This window comes from Miniopterus natalensis, chromosome 10 (genome assembly GCF_054644295.1).
Source record: "Miniopterus natalensis isolate mMinNat1 chromosome 10, mMinNat1.hap1, whole genome shotgun sequence".
NCBI classification, from domain to species: domain Eukaryota; kingdom Metazoa; phylum Chordata; class Mammalia; order Chiroptera; family Miniopteridae; genus Miniopterus; species Miniopterus natalensis.
Genome location: NC_142090.1, coordinates 6,827,663 through 6,845,673, shown reverse-complemented (window position 1 = coordinate 6,845,673; position 18,011 = coordinate 6,827,663). Strand labels below are relative to the sequence as shown.

Here is an 18,011-nt window from a genome sequence, read left to right as displayed (position 1 = left end):
TCTCTAAGAAAGCCTTGCTATGTTTACCCAACACTATGTGTGAAAGAGTCTGGATTTAAGTGTTAAAAGTGTCCGTTAGGCATTCTATAAAGCACTGAATGGGAAATCATATTTTCATCCTTATAAGGAGTCTTGTTCACAAATTTCATGCAATTAATTTTCTGCAAAAAAACCCTCCATGGACAGCTGTGTTCATGCTGCTATTAGAATCACTGTTATCTCAAAATGTGGGCCAGGGGAGCTGACTGGCCTCACTCTCGTGAGACCCTCCTGTTACCCGAACCCAAGAGGACTGACTGTCTACACCCAGCTCTCCACCCACTCATTGTCAGCCCACGGGGTGATGCATATCCATGCTCTACGGCTTTTCGGAGCACCACCTGTTCCTGTCCGAAATGGAGATGGAGACTTTGGGGTTATTAGGTGATAAGGGGCAGAGTGGCCTCTATAAGCGTGAGACCCCAGAGCTGGTTATGACACTTGTATTAGGTAAGGTTGTGGCAACTGTATGGTCAGAAGGCAGCTGCAAGGAAACACTGAAAAACAGTGAATTTTAACTTCTGCACTTAAGTCTAGATCACTTTTTAATTACTCGTTTTGTATGGAGTGGGATAAATCTCAAGATTCACGTTTTTTCCCCCCATAAGGGTTTCAGAACCATCTGTTAAAAAGATTCTCTTTCCCCCTTGCCAAAAAATAATTGAGCATAAAACTGTGGGCCTATTTTTGAACTATCTAGTCTGTTTCATTCATCTGTGTATCTATCCTTATGCCAAAACCACAGTGGTTTGATTACTTTAGCTTTCTAGTAAGTCTTGAAATTAGGTTATGCTAGTTCCTTTCATTTGCATACAGTTTTAGAATCAATTATAACTTTGCTTGGGATGGCATTGAATTTATATGCCATTTGGGAAAAAACTGACATCTTAAAAATATTGAGTGTTCTGATCCATCAACATGGTGTATTTCTTTAGGTTTTATTAAATGTCTCTCAGTAATGTTTTGTAGTTTTCAACATACAGGTCTAGTAACATATTTTGTTAAATCCACTAGCATTTCATGATTCTGGGTCCTATTTTAAGTGATATGGTATTTTTCATTTCAGTAACCATTTTTTGGCTGCTAGTGTATAAAAATATAATTGCTTTTTTAACGTTGACCTTGTCTCCTGCAACTTTGCACAACTCAATTATTATAACTTTTTTGTAGATTGAAATTTTCTACATAGATGATCATGCTTTCTGCAGATAAGCATAGGTTTACTTCTTAATTTTAAATCTCTATGCCTTCACTTACTTGCCTTATTGCATTGGCTAGGACCTTTTGTACAATATTGACTAAAAGCAGTGAGACCAGATATTTACTTGCCTTGTTCTCAGTCTTAGGGTATTTTCACCATTAAGTACATTCTTAGCTATAGTTTTTCAGAGATGACTCCTGCCACATTGAAGAAGTTCATTTTTTATTTCTAGTTTGCCGAAATTTTATCATGATTGGGTATTAAAGTTTGTTAAGTGCTGTGTGTGTGCATGTGTTGAATTATATGGTTTTCTCACTCATTCTGTTAAGATGGTGAATTAATTTGATGTTTGAATGTTAAATCAGCCGCACGGTCCTAAGATAAGCCCTACTTCACATGCTGTATTATCCTTTTCATACATTGCTGTATTCTATTTACAGTATTTTTTTAAAAGAATTTTTAAAACCTATGTTCATGAAGCATATTGTTCTGCAGTTTTCTTGTAATGTCTTTCTCTGGTTTTGGTCCCAGAGAAATACTGGTCTAATCAATAAAGTTCCCACAATTTTCCTCCTCTCCTATTTTCTGGAAGAGTTCATGTAAGGTTAGTATTATTTGTTCCTTGAATGTTTGATACAATTCATCAGTGATGCTATCTGGGTCTGGAGTTTTTTTAATTGGGATTTTTTTTTTGCATTGTAGTTGGTTTTAAATAAAAATTTTTAAGTAAAAAATATAAAAGTTGACAATATAGTACAGAGAGTTCCTATATACCCATCACCCAGTTTCCCTAATTTGAACATGTTATATAATCACAGCACATTTGTCAAAACTAAGAAGTTAATATTGGTAACATACTATTATCTAAACTCTATACTATATACAAATGTTACCAGTTTTCCCACTCATGTTTTCTAGGATCCAATCCAGGCTACCACATTGCATTTAGTATTGAAATGTTTTTAATTACAGCTCAACTCACTTAACATATATTTTCTTTTTCTTCTTGTGTCAATTTTAGTAGTTTTTATCTGTCAGGAAATTTGTGCATTTCACCCAAGTTGTTAAATTTATTGGCATAAAGTTGGTATAATATTCCCTTAGTATCCTTTTAATGTCTGTAGGATCTGTATTATTGTCCCTATTCCATTCCTGGAATTTATAATTTGTGTTCTCTCTTATTGTCGTAACCAGTATACTTAAAGATTTATCATATATATTTTTTTCTGCTAACCAGCTTTTGGTTTTATTGGTTTTTTTTCTATTGTTTTTCTATTTCCTATTTCATTGATTTCTGCTCTCATCTTTTTTTTCCATTGCTTTTTCAGAGAGAGTAGAAGGGGGAGAGAAAGAGAGAAACATCAATGTGAGAGAGACACATCGACTGGTTCCCTCCCGCACATGCACCCCAACTGGGGCCAGGGATCAGGCCTGCAACTGAGGTATGTGCCCTTGACCAGAATCAAACTGGAGACCTTTCAGTCCGAGGGCTGACACTCTAACCACTGAGCCAAACTGGCCAGGGCTCAGCTCTTGTCATTATCTTCTTTTTCCTTTTACGAATTTTGGGTTTAATTTGATTTCCTTATTTTTTAGCTTGTCGATGTGGAAACCTAGGCCATCAAGCTTAAATTTTTCACTTTTCTAATGAAAGCATTTAAATTTCTCTCTAAGCACTGCTTTAACTGCATTCCACAAATTTTGACATGCTGTGTTTTCGTTTTTACTCAGTTCAAAACATTTTCTAACGTCCCTTTGTAATTTCTTCTTTGACTTACTATTTGTGTTAACTTACAAATATTTAGGTATTCCAGATATGCTCATGTTATTGATTTCTAACTTAATGCCGCTGTGATCAGGATGTACAATGCATGATTTCAATCCTTCTACTCTCGTTGAGACATTTTATGGCATAACATATGGTCTTGCTTCATGAATATTCCATGTGCACTTAAAAAGAATGTGCATTCTGCTGTTGTAACCTTGTTCACAGTTTACACATCCAAAAATTAACACGGAATCAACAAATATGGGGGAAACTCACTTTAAACAAAAATAGGACCAAAAGAACAGACTACTTTCTGTGCTCTGCGTGCAGTATATTCTGAGAACAGCAACAGCAACAAAAAAAAACTACAAAAAAAATCTTGGGCTTAACTTAGTGAGTTTGCTGTTGGTAATCGGATGGGAACAGTAACCATGAAGTTGTCCTGTGGGCACTGCAGGGCTGAGCACATGAGCACATACTGAAGTTGTTGGAAAGCAGGATCTCCCAATGGGAGAGGAAGGTATAGACGGGGGGTGGGTGGTGGAGGGGACTTCTGTGGTTTGGGGTTAAAACGGGAAGCATCGGTATGGATTTAGGATGAAAACGTATATGTTTCTTGGCTCTGTCTTCGTAGGGGTCTGGGAATGATGACAGTTGAATGGCAATGAGCACACCTAGATGAGCTTGGTTTCTAAATACCATGCACGACTAAAAGGACCAGGATTCCTTGAAGAAATGGCTGAATCCAGGTGTTGGACAGGAAAAAGACAAGGTAAACCTGCAACATCTTGATCTATCAAAAGTCAAGTACTAAAGAACTGATGGAGCATGCCAGAGGGCTCAGGACTCAGTTTAGAGGGGATTTTAACTTGCCAAATTTGGGACGATTGGGCCTTGAAAAAATACCAACTATAAATAAATTATAACACATTTGCTTTCTTTAAAAAAAAGGGTCCATGAGTAGTATTAAAACAAACGAAATTTAAAAGCAACCACAGGGCCACAACAAATGTTATGAGGGTGGGGAGGGAAAGCTCCTCCGGAGAGAAGCATGCACCCAGTTCTGGGAGGCACCTAGGAGTAAACCTACACTCTGCTGGGGCAAGTCCTGGAGTGTCAGGCTGCTCTGGGCTCCCAGAAGAGGGGCATCTCGATTAGACTTGGAGGGGAGGGGCAGTGTCTGGAGGAGGGGACGCTTGACATGAATGTTAAGGAAGGAGCACAGGAGCTGCCTGAGTGGTAGAGGGAACCACTTTTGTAAATCCTGACAGTCACAGATCATCAATGGGTGATGAAACCCCTGCGTGAAAGGTTGTTGAACAGGGTATTAATAGTCTCGAATAGTCATCCCATCGATGAAGTTAGTTAAATGGGGGAAAGGCACTATTACAATAGGAAAATCTGGCAAACTCCAATTTAACTAAATGACCAGTTCAAACATCGCTAATAACAGACAAACTGACCTCAAGTCCTCCCAGTTTGATATATTGCGATAAACACAATGTCACCCGTGTAGTGTTCTTGACAAAAATGTTTGAACTGGGTGTAAGTCATGAGAAAACAAGGAGGCAAATCCGGACTGAGGGGTAATTCCACGAAACAACAGGGGGCTGGATGCTTCAAAAATGCTAATGTCCTGAAAGATAAGAAAAGCTGGGAAGTCTTTTGGTTGGATCCTTCATTTTTTAAAAAGACACTGTTGGGACAGTTGGAGACATTTAAATATGGACACTAGATAACAGTATTGTTTCAGTGTGACATTTTTTGAGTGAGACAACTGTGCCGCGGTTGTGCTGGAGGATGCCCTTATCTTTAGGAGATACATGCTGAAGAGTTTAGATGGGAAACGTCGGGGTGTCCAGAGGGTTACTCTCAAGTGGTTAAGCGAAGTAACCTGTCCCTGTGTGTTTCCATAGTAAATGTGACAAAATCTAACCACTGGTGAATCTAGATGAAGGGTATGGCTATCGTTATATTATTCTTACAAATTTTCCCATAAGTGTGGAAAATTTTAAATAAAGAGCGGGGGGGGAAATTAAAAATTGCAAGAACAGAAAAGCTGTAATTTCCAAATAGTGAGAAAGAAAAAACAACAACAATTCAACCAACAGAGAAAAAATTTAAAAACAAGAAACAAGAAAGTATAACAGAAAACACTGAGCAATATGACAGCAACTACAACAAACGTCAATTTCCTCACCGATATAAATGAATTTTTCCCTTGTAAGTGACAAAGGCTCTCTGATTGCGTTAATCAGGTTGATGCTAAAAAAAAAAACCAAACTTTTTCAAAAGGATCAACAAAGAAAGTAAATAAGATAGGAATAGTAAATATAATGTTGGACAAAATCGAGTTCAATGTGAAAAATATTAGTTGCAAGAAAGAAGGATATTTTGTACCAGAGGAAAATGTACAAACCACAAAAAAATTTGTAAGTTTTTAGAAATCCAAAATATAGCTTTGAAATATATAAAGTAAAATTCAGTCCCAAAGTCACAATGGGGATGATGAAGCAATTGTTTGGGAACTCTTAGGTCAAATACTATCAATCCTATTTTAGTATACGTGCTGCCAAAGCTAGTACAAAAATATGAATAATCCAGTTGACCTAATCGATGAATATAAAGATATGTACAAAATAAACTGAGATACTTACAGAATGCTCTCAGAAAATGATATCATTATGGACATTTAAATGCTATTTAAAAAAGGTATTTAACAGTATTGTGGTTACATTTAAAAATTAGTCTTTATCTTTCAGAGGTACACTATTATCTCTTAGAGGTACACTATTTTTCTTGTCTTTTAATGTTCTTACATGTGAAGCAAGGTAATGAAATATATACCTTATTAATAAAGTTTGATAGAAACTCTGGAAAATAAAAGTTTAAAAGTAAAAATCATCTACCGTTATCCCACACCCCGGAGATCTACCCATTAGCAATATGTTGGCCTTTTTCTTACGTAATACTCTCTAAACAAATGTTTAATGGTTGGTTACTAATTTTGTAATTTATTCAACCATTCGACTGTTCCCTATTACAAATAATGCTGAGCTGCACATCCTTAAATATGAATCTGATGATATCCCGATTATTTTTTTATTTTTCAAAGTCCTATTCAAAGAACCGATTTTTTTTTTTAAAAGGCTTATTGCAGTTTAATTCACATAGAGTAAAATGAACTTGATTTAGGTGTACAGTTCATGAATTTTGATAAATGTATATAGTTCCCCCCCCCAACAGGGAGGGAGAGAGAGCTCAGTGCTTCCCTTTCCGCATCGGGCACCTGAGAGCTAAGAGCAAGGACACTGTGGTGGGGGGGAGAGGATTTGTTTTCTCCCTTCCCCGCTGCCCACTGTTCATTTCATGTATCCCTCCCTCCCTCTCTCTCTTACACACACTGTTGCACCTTGTACTTTCTCCTGCTTTCTTCATCTCAGCCAGTTAGCTCAGGAAAATCACTGTTGCCGTCCTCAGTTCACCCACAAGTCAGAAAATCCCCCGCCTAATGTGTAAGCGATGCTGTGACGCACTGTACCTACCTGCATGCGCAACGAGGGTCCGATGCGATCTTACCTAGCGAGTAACCGATATAACAGCCCGTCGTCTCCAACAACAGATTCTGCCTACTTCCCTTAATAAATCAGGTTTTTTCTCTCAAGCGTTAGCCTTCAGGTTGATTTCATGCGGGCGCGCACACGTGTGCGTGCATCCAACACACACACGCAGACAGACAACCCAACCACCCGCCCGATCGGCATCACTGGTGATGAGAGGTGATTTAGGCACAGCCAAAGAACAGAGAGGTGTGGTTTTGGCAGGAAAAAAACACCAAAACATCTTTTAAGGCAACCAAGGGGGAGGGATTAGGCTGGTAAGAGACAGAACCATGGCCCAGTGTTGCCTTCCCATTGCTCGGGCTCAAGATCACTGGCACGCTGAAGTTGGGCCGGCTTCATCGGCCACTATGCCTCTGGATAACGGTGTCCTTCATTGCACATGTGAGCATGGAGCTGCGGGATGTTCTGGGAGTTCCAGGCCAGGGAGAGGCCACCGCTCATTCATCCCATCTCTCTACCAACCCTGGTGTGCCCTCCGCACCCAGTCCTACCTTCCTCTGCTCCCACGCGTCAGAAATACCACGGCTGAGAGTTTTCATGTACAATACAGGGCGGGGCCTGGGGCACTTTTTCTATTCCCGGACTTCCAGCTTCCAATCTCTCTCATCCCTCCATCCAACCGGCCACCCAAGAGATGTTTACTGAGCACCGGCCAGTAGGGGGCGCGCAGGAGGCAGCCGATCAATGACTCTCATCATTGATATTTCTCTCTCTCCCTTCCTCTCTCTGAAATCAGTAAAGATATATTTTAAAAATAATAATAAATAAATAAAATCCTCTCCTAACTCCTAGATTCAGCATAGATAACTTGTGCCATCTCAGCTTCTTACTGCCGTCCTAATCCCACCTGGCCAGACATCTCGAAACCTTTGCCACAGCTCTCGAGGCTGTCTGAGGGGGTCCCTTTTCCTCACTTTTCAGCTGCAAGCAACCTCCTCCTATGAGCCTTCCGGGATCATCACGCCAGGCCTGGGATTCAGCAATGCGTTTTATTAAGCTCAATGCTGAGGGACATAGTAGTCACAAAGAAATTTCTCCCCTCCAAGAGATCCTGCCCCTCCTGTGACTCGGGGTACATTAAAAATCTGCTTGATTTATGGCAAATCCGCCAAATTCTCTTCTGTTAGCCTGGAAGTAACCTGAACACAAGAACAGTGTCCGCTTTTTAACCTGGGACCAGCTCCCCCCTGGGGTAGTGCACTCACCTAACTAAGACGGGGATCTTGGGCATCTTCTTAGACACTTTACAGAAGCTCGTGTCTCCTTTGTTGTCAGTGAAGTACACGCCGGCCACGCTGGTCACCAGGTTCCCGGGGAACGTGAACAGAACCCTTTCATCGTCGCCTTGGTTGGCCCAATCCCAGGCTTGGCCTCCAATGAGCAAGCCTCCTCCACGTTTCATGAACTTGACCAACTTTTCCGTCATGGTTTCGTTGTAGGCGTCAATACAGTAAACCCCCAGGGAGTCCTTCACTTCTGGCTCAAGCTTCGCCTCCACTCCAGAGCCCTCGAGGATTTTGGCCAGCGGTGCCAGGGATGGGTGGACACCCACGGGAGCCCCGGGGGAAGAACAAAGCCACCCCACTGCATTGAGGAGAAACGGAGTGAGCTGGGCTTCCACCAAGTAGTCCTCGTGGGACACCACCACCAGGCGGCCGCGGCCATAAGAGGACGCAGCGATGAGGACCTGGCCCATGTCATTCAGCATCACTGGGAAGGAGGCCTCTCCAATAAGGAGCAGTTCACACGGGACGGCATCTTCAGGGACATCCCAGCTCGTCACTCCATTCATAAGGGCCTCAAAGGCAGCCGACGGGGTCGCCATGGCTGTGGCTTCTGCAGAGAGGAAAGCAAAGACTCAGCTTAGTGAAGGACAGATAAACCAACCAACCAACCAACCAACAGGCCACGAATGTCATTCCTCTGCCAGCTGGGGCAATTCTTCCCATCACACATATGAGACTGATCTCGTGAAACGACTCAGGCACTCACCAGGGTGCAGTGTCTCCAATCTAGGAGACCCCATCGCACTCTGTCTTCTTAAACTCTTGGGGTCACACTAAAAGGGCTGGAAACACCAAAGGAAACAAACAGAGGTAAAGAATGTGTCCCGAAAGAAATACGGTTAAGTCCTAAGCCCCAGAACCTGGGAATGGGACCTTATTTGGAAATAGGGTCTTTGCAGATGTGATCAAGTTAAGATGAGGTCAGACTGGATTTGAGGGGGCCCTAATCTAATGACTGGTATCCTCATAAGAAGAGGAAATTTGGACACAGACACCGATAGACAGGGGAGGATGCTATGAGAAGACGATGCAGGGACTGGAGTGATGCATCTGCAAGCCAAGGGATGCCGAAGATAGGTGCAAACATCAGGAGCTAGGAAGAGGCATGGAACAGATGCTCCTTCAGAACTTCCAGAAAGAACAACCTTGCCAGCACCTGGATTGAATGCTCCTCAGCCTCCAGAACTGTGAGAGAATAGCATTCCATTGTTGAAGCCACCTAGTTTCTGGTCATTTGTTCCCACAGCCTCCGGAAACTAATACAGTCGTGCAGCATGCAGCTCCCCCGCCCCCACTCCACCCGACTCGGCTCCCACACTAATCTCATTAACGCCAGCTTGGGGCACCCAGAATTTCAGTCTGAAAAGTCTGAGTCCTCGAGAAGGTGCTTTGGCCACAGTCGCAGGCTGGCAAAGAGGAAAGCAAGGTCCTCTGAGTCCATGTCCCAGACAAGCAGAAGGTAGGAGTTATGAAATGATAGCAAATCCTCACTTGCACCTGTCCAGGTGGAGGAAGGTGTGTATGTCTGTGGATATGTACTCACAAAAATCCTCTGCTCCTTCACATGAGCTCCCCACTTGAGGACACTCTATAGTCTGACCTCCACTGTATGCTCTTCACTGAAACAATTCCCCAAGCACAGATGTGTTTCCATACTCCCAGGGCTTGTCATCCTCACGGACCACCCCATTCGGTGGCCCTGGACAGGACTGCTCTCCCGGTCCTTGGGGCTCCCACCACTTCTAGCCTTACTACCCAAGCTAACATCATCTGCCACCCCTTGAACCACTCGCTTTCTACCCTGCTCTTACCTTTTCTGGAAATGTAGGTATTCCTTACGATTTTATCTTTGGCACTTACTGCTTTCTATTTCCTTTGTCAGAGAACAGGCTCATTCTCAAGTGATTACAAGTTTGGCTCTGGAGTTAGGCTGCCTGGGCCTGAATCTCAGCTTTGCTGTTACTAACTGTGAGATCAGGCAACTCATCTCAGACTTAGTTTCCTCCTCACTCATTAAGTGGGGATAATAGGATCTACCACGTAAGGTTGTCCTGAGGATTAAAGAAATTACATAGGTTAAGTGTCTTTCAGTTACTTATTACATTTATGGGTATTCAATTATTTATTATATATGTATATGCAGATATAGAAATACACACAGGTCTGTGTATATTTGCTTATAAAAATGTTTGGTTAAGTGTAAACTAAATATGTGCATAATAGAGAATTCTTATAAAGTAAAGAAAAAAAACCTAACCTAATGTCAGATTTTACAAACAATGGATCGAGCATTTATTGATTCTGATCTTAGAGTTTTCATAATTTTGGAGTCTATACAAATACTAATTAGTATTATATTGAGTTCTCAGGTGTTTCTATGGGCCCTTGAAAAAGCCCTTGGCACAGACACCGTGCCTCCCCCAGGCCATGGACGGAAAGGCCCTGGTCCTGACGTAACTAAGTGCAAGGCCCCTGTGAAAGAGCCCACCCTCCGACTGGCAGCAGTCTCTAAAACTAAGGAAGTCTTAACATTTATTCTTTTTCCCTCCAAAATAGCTCCTCTTAGGTAGATCACCTAAGCTCCCTCGTTGCTCACCCTCAACCTCAGAGAGCTACTGAGAAGATACAGTCGGCAAAGGGTTAATAAGAGCTTGTCCCTGCCCTGCTCCTCCTGGTGTCCACAAATAACCAGGACAGCAAGCCACAGAGTCACAGTGGTGTCCCTTCTCCCCCTGCTCCGTATCCTGTCAATGCCCTCCTTCACCGTTTCCAGTCGCACTGCCACTAACCTAGTTCAGGCCCCGAGTAACTCATTCCTTCACTAAGCTGATCCAGTTTCTCAGTCACCAGCATGTGCTGTCCCCTCTTTCTTCTAAAGCCATGTTGGCATAACTTCCCTGAAGAGAACCCCCAGACCTCACCTTGGCCCAGTGGGGGGGGATCTGAGTGCTCAGTGGGGGTGTGAGGCCTCCAGAGCTGGCAGCTCCTTACTTTTGCAGCCACATCTCCTGCCACCCAACCTCTCTGCAGCTTCCAGAACACTGGGTGCCCCCGGGCATGCCCTGCTTTCACTTGAAATCCTCTCCCACTCTCATCCCTTCCTGCTCTTTCCTTCTTTTTTTAAAAAAAATATGTCTTTATTGATTTCAGAGAGAGGAAAGGAGAGAGAGAGATGGAAACATCAATGATGAGAGTCACTGATCGGCTGCCTCTGCATGCCCCCGACTGGGGATCGAACCCGCAACCCAGGCCTGTGCCCCGACCAGGAATCGAACCCCAGTTACCCGGATCCTGGGTCAACGCTCAGCCGCTGAGCCACGCCCGGCCGCGCTTTTCCTGCTCTTTCTATCTATTGAAATCCTTCCAAGAAGATATTCACAGAAGGGCACATTTATATGGCCAATTGGTCTATGAAAATATGCTCAATCTCACTCGTCAGGCAAATGAAAATATAATGTAAGTCGCCCATATTGTCAAAAAAGAAGGCGGTGAAGGCAGAAGAGGTAAAGACGAAGGCAGCTAATCATGTCCAACGTCCAGAGGCTTTGGGGACAGTATCGCATCTGCTGGAAGGACTGAGGGCCCGACAACCACCTGAGAGTGGCCATCAGTTTCAAAGGCGTACCTATCCTCAGACCAGCGATCCCTCTTCCAGTAACTGTGCTTAGAAATCAGAGCAGCTCCATTAAAGGTTTATGTACTAGGGTGCTCACCGCCCAAAACCCACCTAGAAACGGAGATGGGCGAGTGACAAGGAATGTTTCTCAGAACCAGCTTTGACTCGTGTGGGTACAGACAAGGTCTCTAACCCAAAGGCACACCCGCTATCCCCATATCCTGCCCCCAGAGCCCACTGAGCTGCAACATGCCACCCTGGGGCAGAGCCCCGCCAACCACCCCTACTCCCCACGAAGAGCTGCCCTAAGACCCCCTCTCTCTGGGCCTGTGTCGCTGCTGGTGCTGATACTCCAAACACGCACAGGACAGGGAACGCCCGTCTCGGTCTCCCTGGTTGTCCTCTGAGCTAGTTCCCGGGAGAAGAAATGTCTGTGAAGTGACAGTGACAAGGGATGGGCAGGTGGCTTGGAGATCTGAAAGGCAGGGGACCAGGGAAAAGAGGAGGGTTTTCCTGATGGGTGTCCCCCTTCTACCTTTCTTCTGGGCAGGACTGCTGACCCGAGGTGAGTGGGGTATGGCCGAGACCACCCGGGCTCCCTTTTTCTCTGCAAGTTTCCCCCTTGCCTGCCCCGAGTGAGGCCGCAGGGTCAGCCCTAGTCTGACACCAATGCTGTGTATGTGGGAAGACAATGTTTGAGGGGGAGAGTGTTTGAGTCAAGTATGATCATCCGTATGATAGATTATCAGGGAACTATTACAAAGGATGAGTTATATCTGTTTTGCATCTACCTAGAAGAATGTCCTAGATATGTTTTAAGTGAAAATTTTGAATTTAGAGGCCACAAACCCATTTTTAAATGGATGGAGATAACAATAGTAGTAGAACTAGTAATCTCTGTAGTTGTAATGACAAGACAGTGCTTACCAGGTTCCCAGCACTCTTCTAAGTGCTTTACATAAATTACTTAATCCTGACGTCTGACGTATGTGTTATCACTATCCCCATTTTACAGATGGGCAAAACCAGAAAGAAAACGAAAACCAGATGGCCAGAGAACCTGTTATTTGCTTAAGTCACATAGGTAGTCATGGTGGATTCAGCATTTCAAACCCAGGAAATCTAGTCCCGGAGTCTACTTCTTAAGTGCCAGAAATAGATAAGCCGGTTCAGTACCTGTTTCTTATATACACAGGAAATCTATGAGGTCACATTTCAATATACTAGCATTAGGAAGGGAAGGGGCGAACAGCGTTCTTTCCCTTTACGCAAGGCTGCATCCTTTCAATTGTTTTCGGTATTATTATTACAATTAAAAATAGCGCAGGTAATATAAACTCAATGAACCAAGGAAACATATATCAATGGATTGAGTATATAAATGATTGAATTGAGCAACTGATCCTGTCTTACTCGCCCTAAAACAGGTTATGTATCTGCCCAGCAATACATCTAATTTTTCTCCTCTGTGGGGGTTCCTTGAGCTTGGCAGCTGGTTCTGTTCCACTTTAACCAGCTACGGGTAACCCCGACCCTTGAACCAAAGGCCTCTCCTCTCTGTGCCTGAGTCCCTGTTCGCCCTCCAAGCTTGGCGAGCTCAGATGGACACAACCTGGAGAAATCCCTTTCATTTCTCCCCCTGGAGTTCTCCATCTTCGTTTCTACTTCGCTCTCTCTCCCCCAGGACCACCGACTTTCTAGAACCCAAGGCACCTCTAAAGCAGAAGGTCCCCCAGGCACAACTTCTAACTTTACAAATCCCTGCCACGAAGTAACCCCATGGTACCTAACTGGGGTTCCCCTTAAGAATGTATATGCACAGGAAGGAGGGCAGGGGGCCTGTGTTGTTTACTGTACCACATCTTGCGTTATAATTTGACTTCAAACCCCCAAAGTAGGGCAAGTGTCTGAGGTCAGGCTCTTTGGATTTCCTAGAGAATGAACAGATATACTCTGTAGATGGACGACTGAATGATGGGTGTAAGGTGCGGGTGTAAGCCAGCCTAGGACGACTTCTTCAGCGAACAGTGACCCTGGCCTTGAAGAGCGATGCCTATCGGAGACATCCAGTTCTACAGATCTTCCCTTCCTCAGGCCGCTGTCTTCCAGGAACTCTCCTTTTTCCTTAAATGTCCAATATCTTTTCCAATGTCCATCAACCTCTCTTATGCCAGAATTAGGGCGGGCCCAACCTCTTCTGCATTCTGTCTAAGATACTCCCGGCTTGATCTTATTTAAATGATTTCCACCTAAAAGCGGTTTAATTCATACATTTAAAAGAATACGCAATGCGCGTGCAAGGATATAATAGGAGGTAAAATAATAAAAAAGAATTCCCATATACCACTTCCCGGCTCAGAAACCAGACCCTTCCTATTATCTCCGAAGGTCTGCTTGCAGCTCTCCAGAATCCTTCCCTCCCCCATTCCCCTGAAAGTTAGCACCATTCAGAACTCTGCTTTTCCTGCTCCCTCCTTTGGATCTTACAGCATTCCCCTCTTAATCCCCCCCCCCCCCCCCGGGGCTCGCTCGCTCTCTTGCTTAGATTTGCTCACTTCTCTCACTGCCAGGCCCCCAGCAGAACAGCAAAATGGAAGACGGCCAGCCCAGGAGGGAGGCCTGTTTTGTTTTAAAAGCATCCTGGTGCTGCCTCTTACTAGCTGTGGGTCAGGCTGCCTCAGAGGGTGTTCACCAAAGGCGCGGCGCTGGGGCAGGGAAGCCTTGCACTCCTAGGTCCTGGCGAGGGGTCCCCTCTCCCCATCCCCCCCCCCCCGCAGGCCCCCCCCCCAGGCCGCTTTCCTGCCCAGCGCAGAGCCTGTGCACAAACAGCAAGCCCGTGACGTCAGAGGAGCGGAGGGGGCTTCGGTAGCCGGTGGGGACCGCAGCGGGAGGAGGGGCGCAGAGCGCAAAGGCTGGGGGCCGCAGGGGATTGCGCAGGCCCGCAGGCACGGAGGCTTGGGGCAGGCCAGGGGCCCCTCTAGCACACGCTCCAGTCTCCAGGGAACCAGCGCGAGTGGGCGAGGAGGCCTGGCCCCAGGCACCGTGTTTGCCGAGATCAAAGGGCAGTGGGACAGAAGGGATGCTCGGTCGCCAGCCACCTGCGTGACTCTGAGCCAGCCCTGCCTCCTCCCTGGGCCGCGCGCGGCGTTCTCGGGCCCTAAAGCTGCGGATTAGATGCTGTCGCTCGAGGTCGGGCCTGTGCGTAAACTCGAAGACACAAAGCAGGCAGACAAACATCACATGCCAGGGCCCCCGAGCGCAGCACTGCGGCAGGCGCGGCGCGGCGCGGAGCGCGAGCAGAGAACAATCGCCACCCGGAGCGCGACGCAAACAGCGAGCGGTTGGGTCCTGGGCTTGGGCCCCAGATGGTCCGCCCGCGCCCCCCCCCCCCGCCTCCCGCACCGCCCTCCCCCAGACCCGCGCCGATCCGCCGCCACCCGTCCTGCTCCGGCCAGCGGGGCATTCGGAGGGCCACTCACCTGGTCGCCTTGCAATTTACAAGCAGGCGGCGGGAGCGCGGGGCTGGGCGCACGGGGGACGCGCGGGGCGGCGGGAGCGCGGGGCTGGGCGCACGGGGGACGCGCGGGGCGGCGAGGATGGGGCTTCCCTGCGAGCGGCGGCGGCCCAGGAGCCGGGAGCGCGCAGGAGCGGAGGGTCCCCAGCAGTCTCCTCCCCCCCACTTCCTCCCGGGCGGGCCCGAGCCCGAGCCCGAGCCCGAGCCCGAGGGGCGGCGCTTGGCAGGGGACAGCGTCTCTTTGTGTCGCCCGCCCCGTCAGATGGACACTGCGGCGGCGGCCCCCGTCCGGATGGCAGGGGGACCGGCCGTTTCGTTCGAGACTGAAACTTGTCTATTTACTGATAAGGAAAAGGCTGAACCTACTATACAGGGCACATCCTGCGGAGTGTTACTCCGCTCTCAGGAAGGTCTTAGCTCTCGGTTCGGCTGGAAGAATGTACCTGTGTTACCCAAGTGTTGCCAAGGGGAAAGGGCAAACCGCAGAACCTGCTCCGTAGGCTTTCGTTTCAATATTGCGAACAGCCCCGTGTGTATCATCTCTGTGAATAGGTGCCGTCTAAGCAGCGGGATCGGGCAGGGAACTTTTAAATAGCTCTACATTGTTTCACTGATACATGTGACTTTTGTAAATTAAAAATAAGAATATATTAGGTTGCAAACAAACAACGGGGTAGCTAAAAGCTATTCTTCGCTGTACATTTCAAGCTCTTCTTTCTTTCCCGCGAGTCCTCGCTAATGATCGGCTGACAGTGGCTCCAGCCTCCTGCGAATTGCAAGTTCCTACTTGGTGTGGTGCCGGCCCCCGCCTCGGTGCTACTTCTAGCCACTGAGGTCAGGGTAGCACAGTGGTTAGAAGCCCAGACTGTCACCCGACGGCCGGGATTCAGATCTCAGGGCTCCATATTGTGGCTGAGTGACTTTTGAGAGCAAGTTACTCAATCCCTCTACGCCTCAGTCTTATTACCTGTAACGTGGGGAGAATGAAATGAGTGCCTATGTTACAGATTTGCTGCGAGGTTTAAGGGAGGTGAGTGCGCCCGGCCGGGCGTGGCTCAGCGGTTGAGCATCGACCTAGGATCCAGGCGATCGGGGTTCGATTCCGGTCAGGGCACATGCCCGGGTTGCGGGCTTGATTCCCAGTCGGGGGCGTGCAGGAGGCAGCCGATCAATGACTCTCTCATCCTTGATGCTTCTCTCTCTCTCTCCCTCTCCTTTCCTCTCTCTGAAATCAATAAAGATATTTTATAAAAAAATAAAAATAAATTAGGTGAGCGAATATTGTAAAGTTCCTCCATCACTGGCGGGTAGTAGGACTGTATGACTGTTAAGTAAAACAAATCTTCAGGTCATCCTAAGAATCAGTACTTCATGCTTCAGGAAAATGCCCATCTTTTCATCCTGACTAGGGTTTTGGTCCCAATCGAAGCCCTATTTCCCTTCCCCCTCTCCCTTCAACCCCCTTCCCCCAAACTGACTCAATAATCAATAATCAATAGGGGAGTGTGGGTAGGTGAGCTCGGCCGCAGGGTTTACACAGCGGAAACACCAGAGAGTCGGCCACAGAAGCTGCACCCAGGGTCCTGTTCCTTGAAGGACCACCTGGCCGGCAGTGCGCAGGCCTTTTCTCCTCTCCAGGGCTGAGGGGTCTCCCAAAAACAGGAGGGCCGGCCACTTGTCTGCTAAGCCCCTTTCAGGTCTGAAATGCTAAGATTAATAGCGCTGAATGATAGAGCCCCGAAATATTGAGTTTTATGGAAAAAAAAAATTGAAAATCAAAACAAAAATGCATATATTGCTTACAGAAAAATCAATAATCATCAATGTAGACATGGGAAGGATACCGCCTGACTTACCTCCGAGGAAGGGGGCATGAGATTTGATGGGGAAAAGGTCCTAATTGTCAGGTTTTGTTTCTTAGAAAGGAAGACACCCCCCCCCCCCCCCGAGCTGAAGCAAAGGTCATAAAATGCCAGCCCCTGACACATCCTTTATGCTATTTTCCCGCACGTATCCGTAGCTTGGAACTGCTTCTTCATGGAAAATGTTTTTAAAGGACAGGGGTGTATTAGACTCGCGATGCCGAGGTCGCCGCAGGAGAAATGCCCCGCGCAATAACCGAGAGCCCGAGCGGCAGGAAAACAGCAGAAACGGACGCGGGGGAACCGCAAGCGATCGATCTTCTCGGAAAGACGATCCCGCCTCCTTAGGCCCAGGCGGTCTCAGGCCCCAAAGCCGACCCCTCCGCAGCCCCTCCCAGGTGCTGCCGCGGGCCCGGGCCCCGACCCTCCCTCTCCCGCGCTGGCCCGTTGGCCTCGGTCGGGGCGCCCGGGCCCGCCCGGGTCCCAGGGACCATCACTGAACGGGACTCACCGGTTGTCCAGCAGTTTCCACACCCGGCCACTTCGGAGGGGGAGGGGACGCCTCCGCCTCGGAGATGCGACGGGGAGAGGGGACAGGCGGCCTAGGGATTGGAAAATGGGTGGAGGCGGCGGAGGCGGCGTGCGGGGCGGCGGGAGGTGGTCTGCGGCGCGGGGCGGGGCGGGGCGAGGCGGGGGCCGTCCTGGGAGCTGATTGGCAGCCGCGACGGAGGGGGCGGAGCCTGGCCGCCCCATCGCCCCCGCCCCCCGGGCCCCGCTTTGTGTCGTTTTCTGCGCGTAGGCGGAGCCCCGAATCCAGCATCGGAGGCACCCGCGCCTGCACCGGGAGCGCGGCGGGGCAATTGGTTGGAAAATAAATCCGTGAGGCTATTTACCAACAAGGGAGTGGGTGGGAAATTATGGTAAATCTTTATATAAAATATTGCACAACTGCTTACAAGGACGAGTTAAATGTCTTAATGTATTTGCCAGGAGTTAGGCTGTGTTTATACTCATTTTCAATAAAACACTGGAAGGGGTAGCGAGACGGAGAGTTTGCATTTTTGTACGAAAGACTTTAAAAATATTTCATATGTTTATGTAA

General features: G+C 47.1%; 1 protein-coding gene across 2 annotated transcripts in view; it reads right to left on the bottom strand.

Annotated features, from left to right (window-relative positions):
- The window catches only part of LOC107523765 (TRPM8 channel-associated factor 1), a 29,049-nt gene extending 11,525 nt beyond the window's left edge, over positions 1 to 17,524 (bottom strand). For both annotated transcript variants that reach the window (XM_016195453.2, XM_087820970.1), the window contains exons 1-2: positions 17,421 to 17,524; positions 7,837 to 8,467 (exon numbers count right to left, since the gene is read on the bottom strand). In XM_016195453.2, the coding sequence (XP_016050939.2) occupies positions 7,837 to 8,456 (620 nt within the window). In that variant the 5' untranslated portion in view covers positions 8,457 to 8,467; positions 17,421 to 17,524. The remainder of the gene's footprint in view (positions 1 to 7,836; positions 8,468 to 17,420) is intronic.
- Between the last annotated feature and the right edge of the window lie 487 nt (positions 17,525 to 18,011).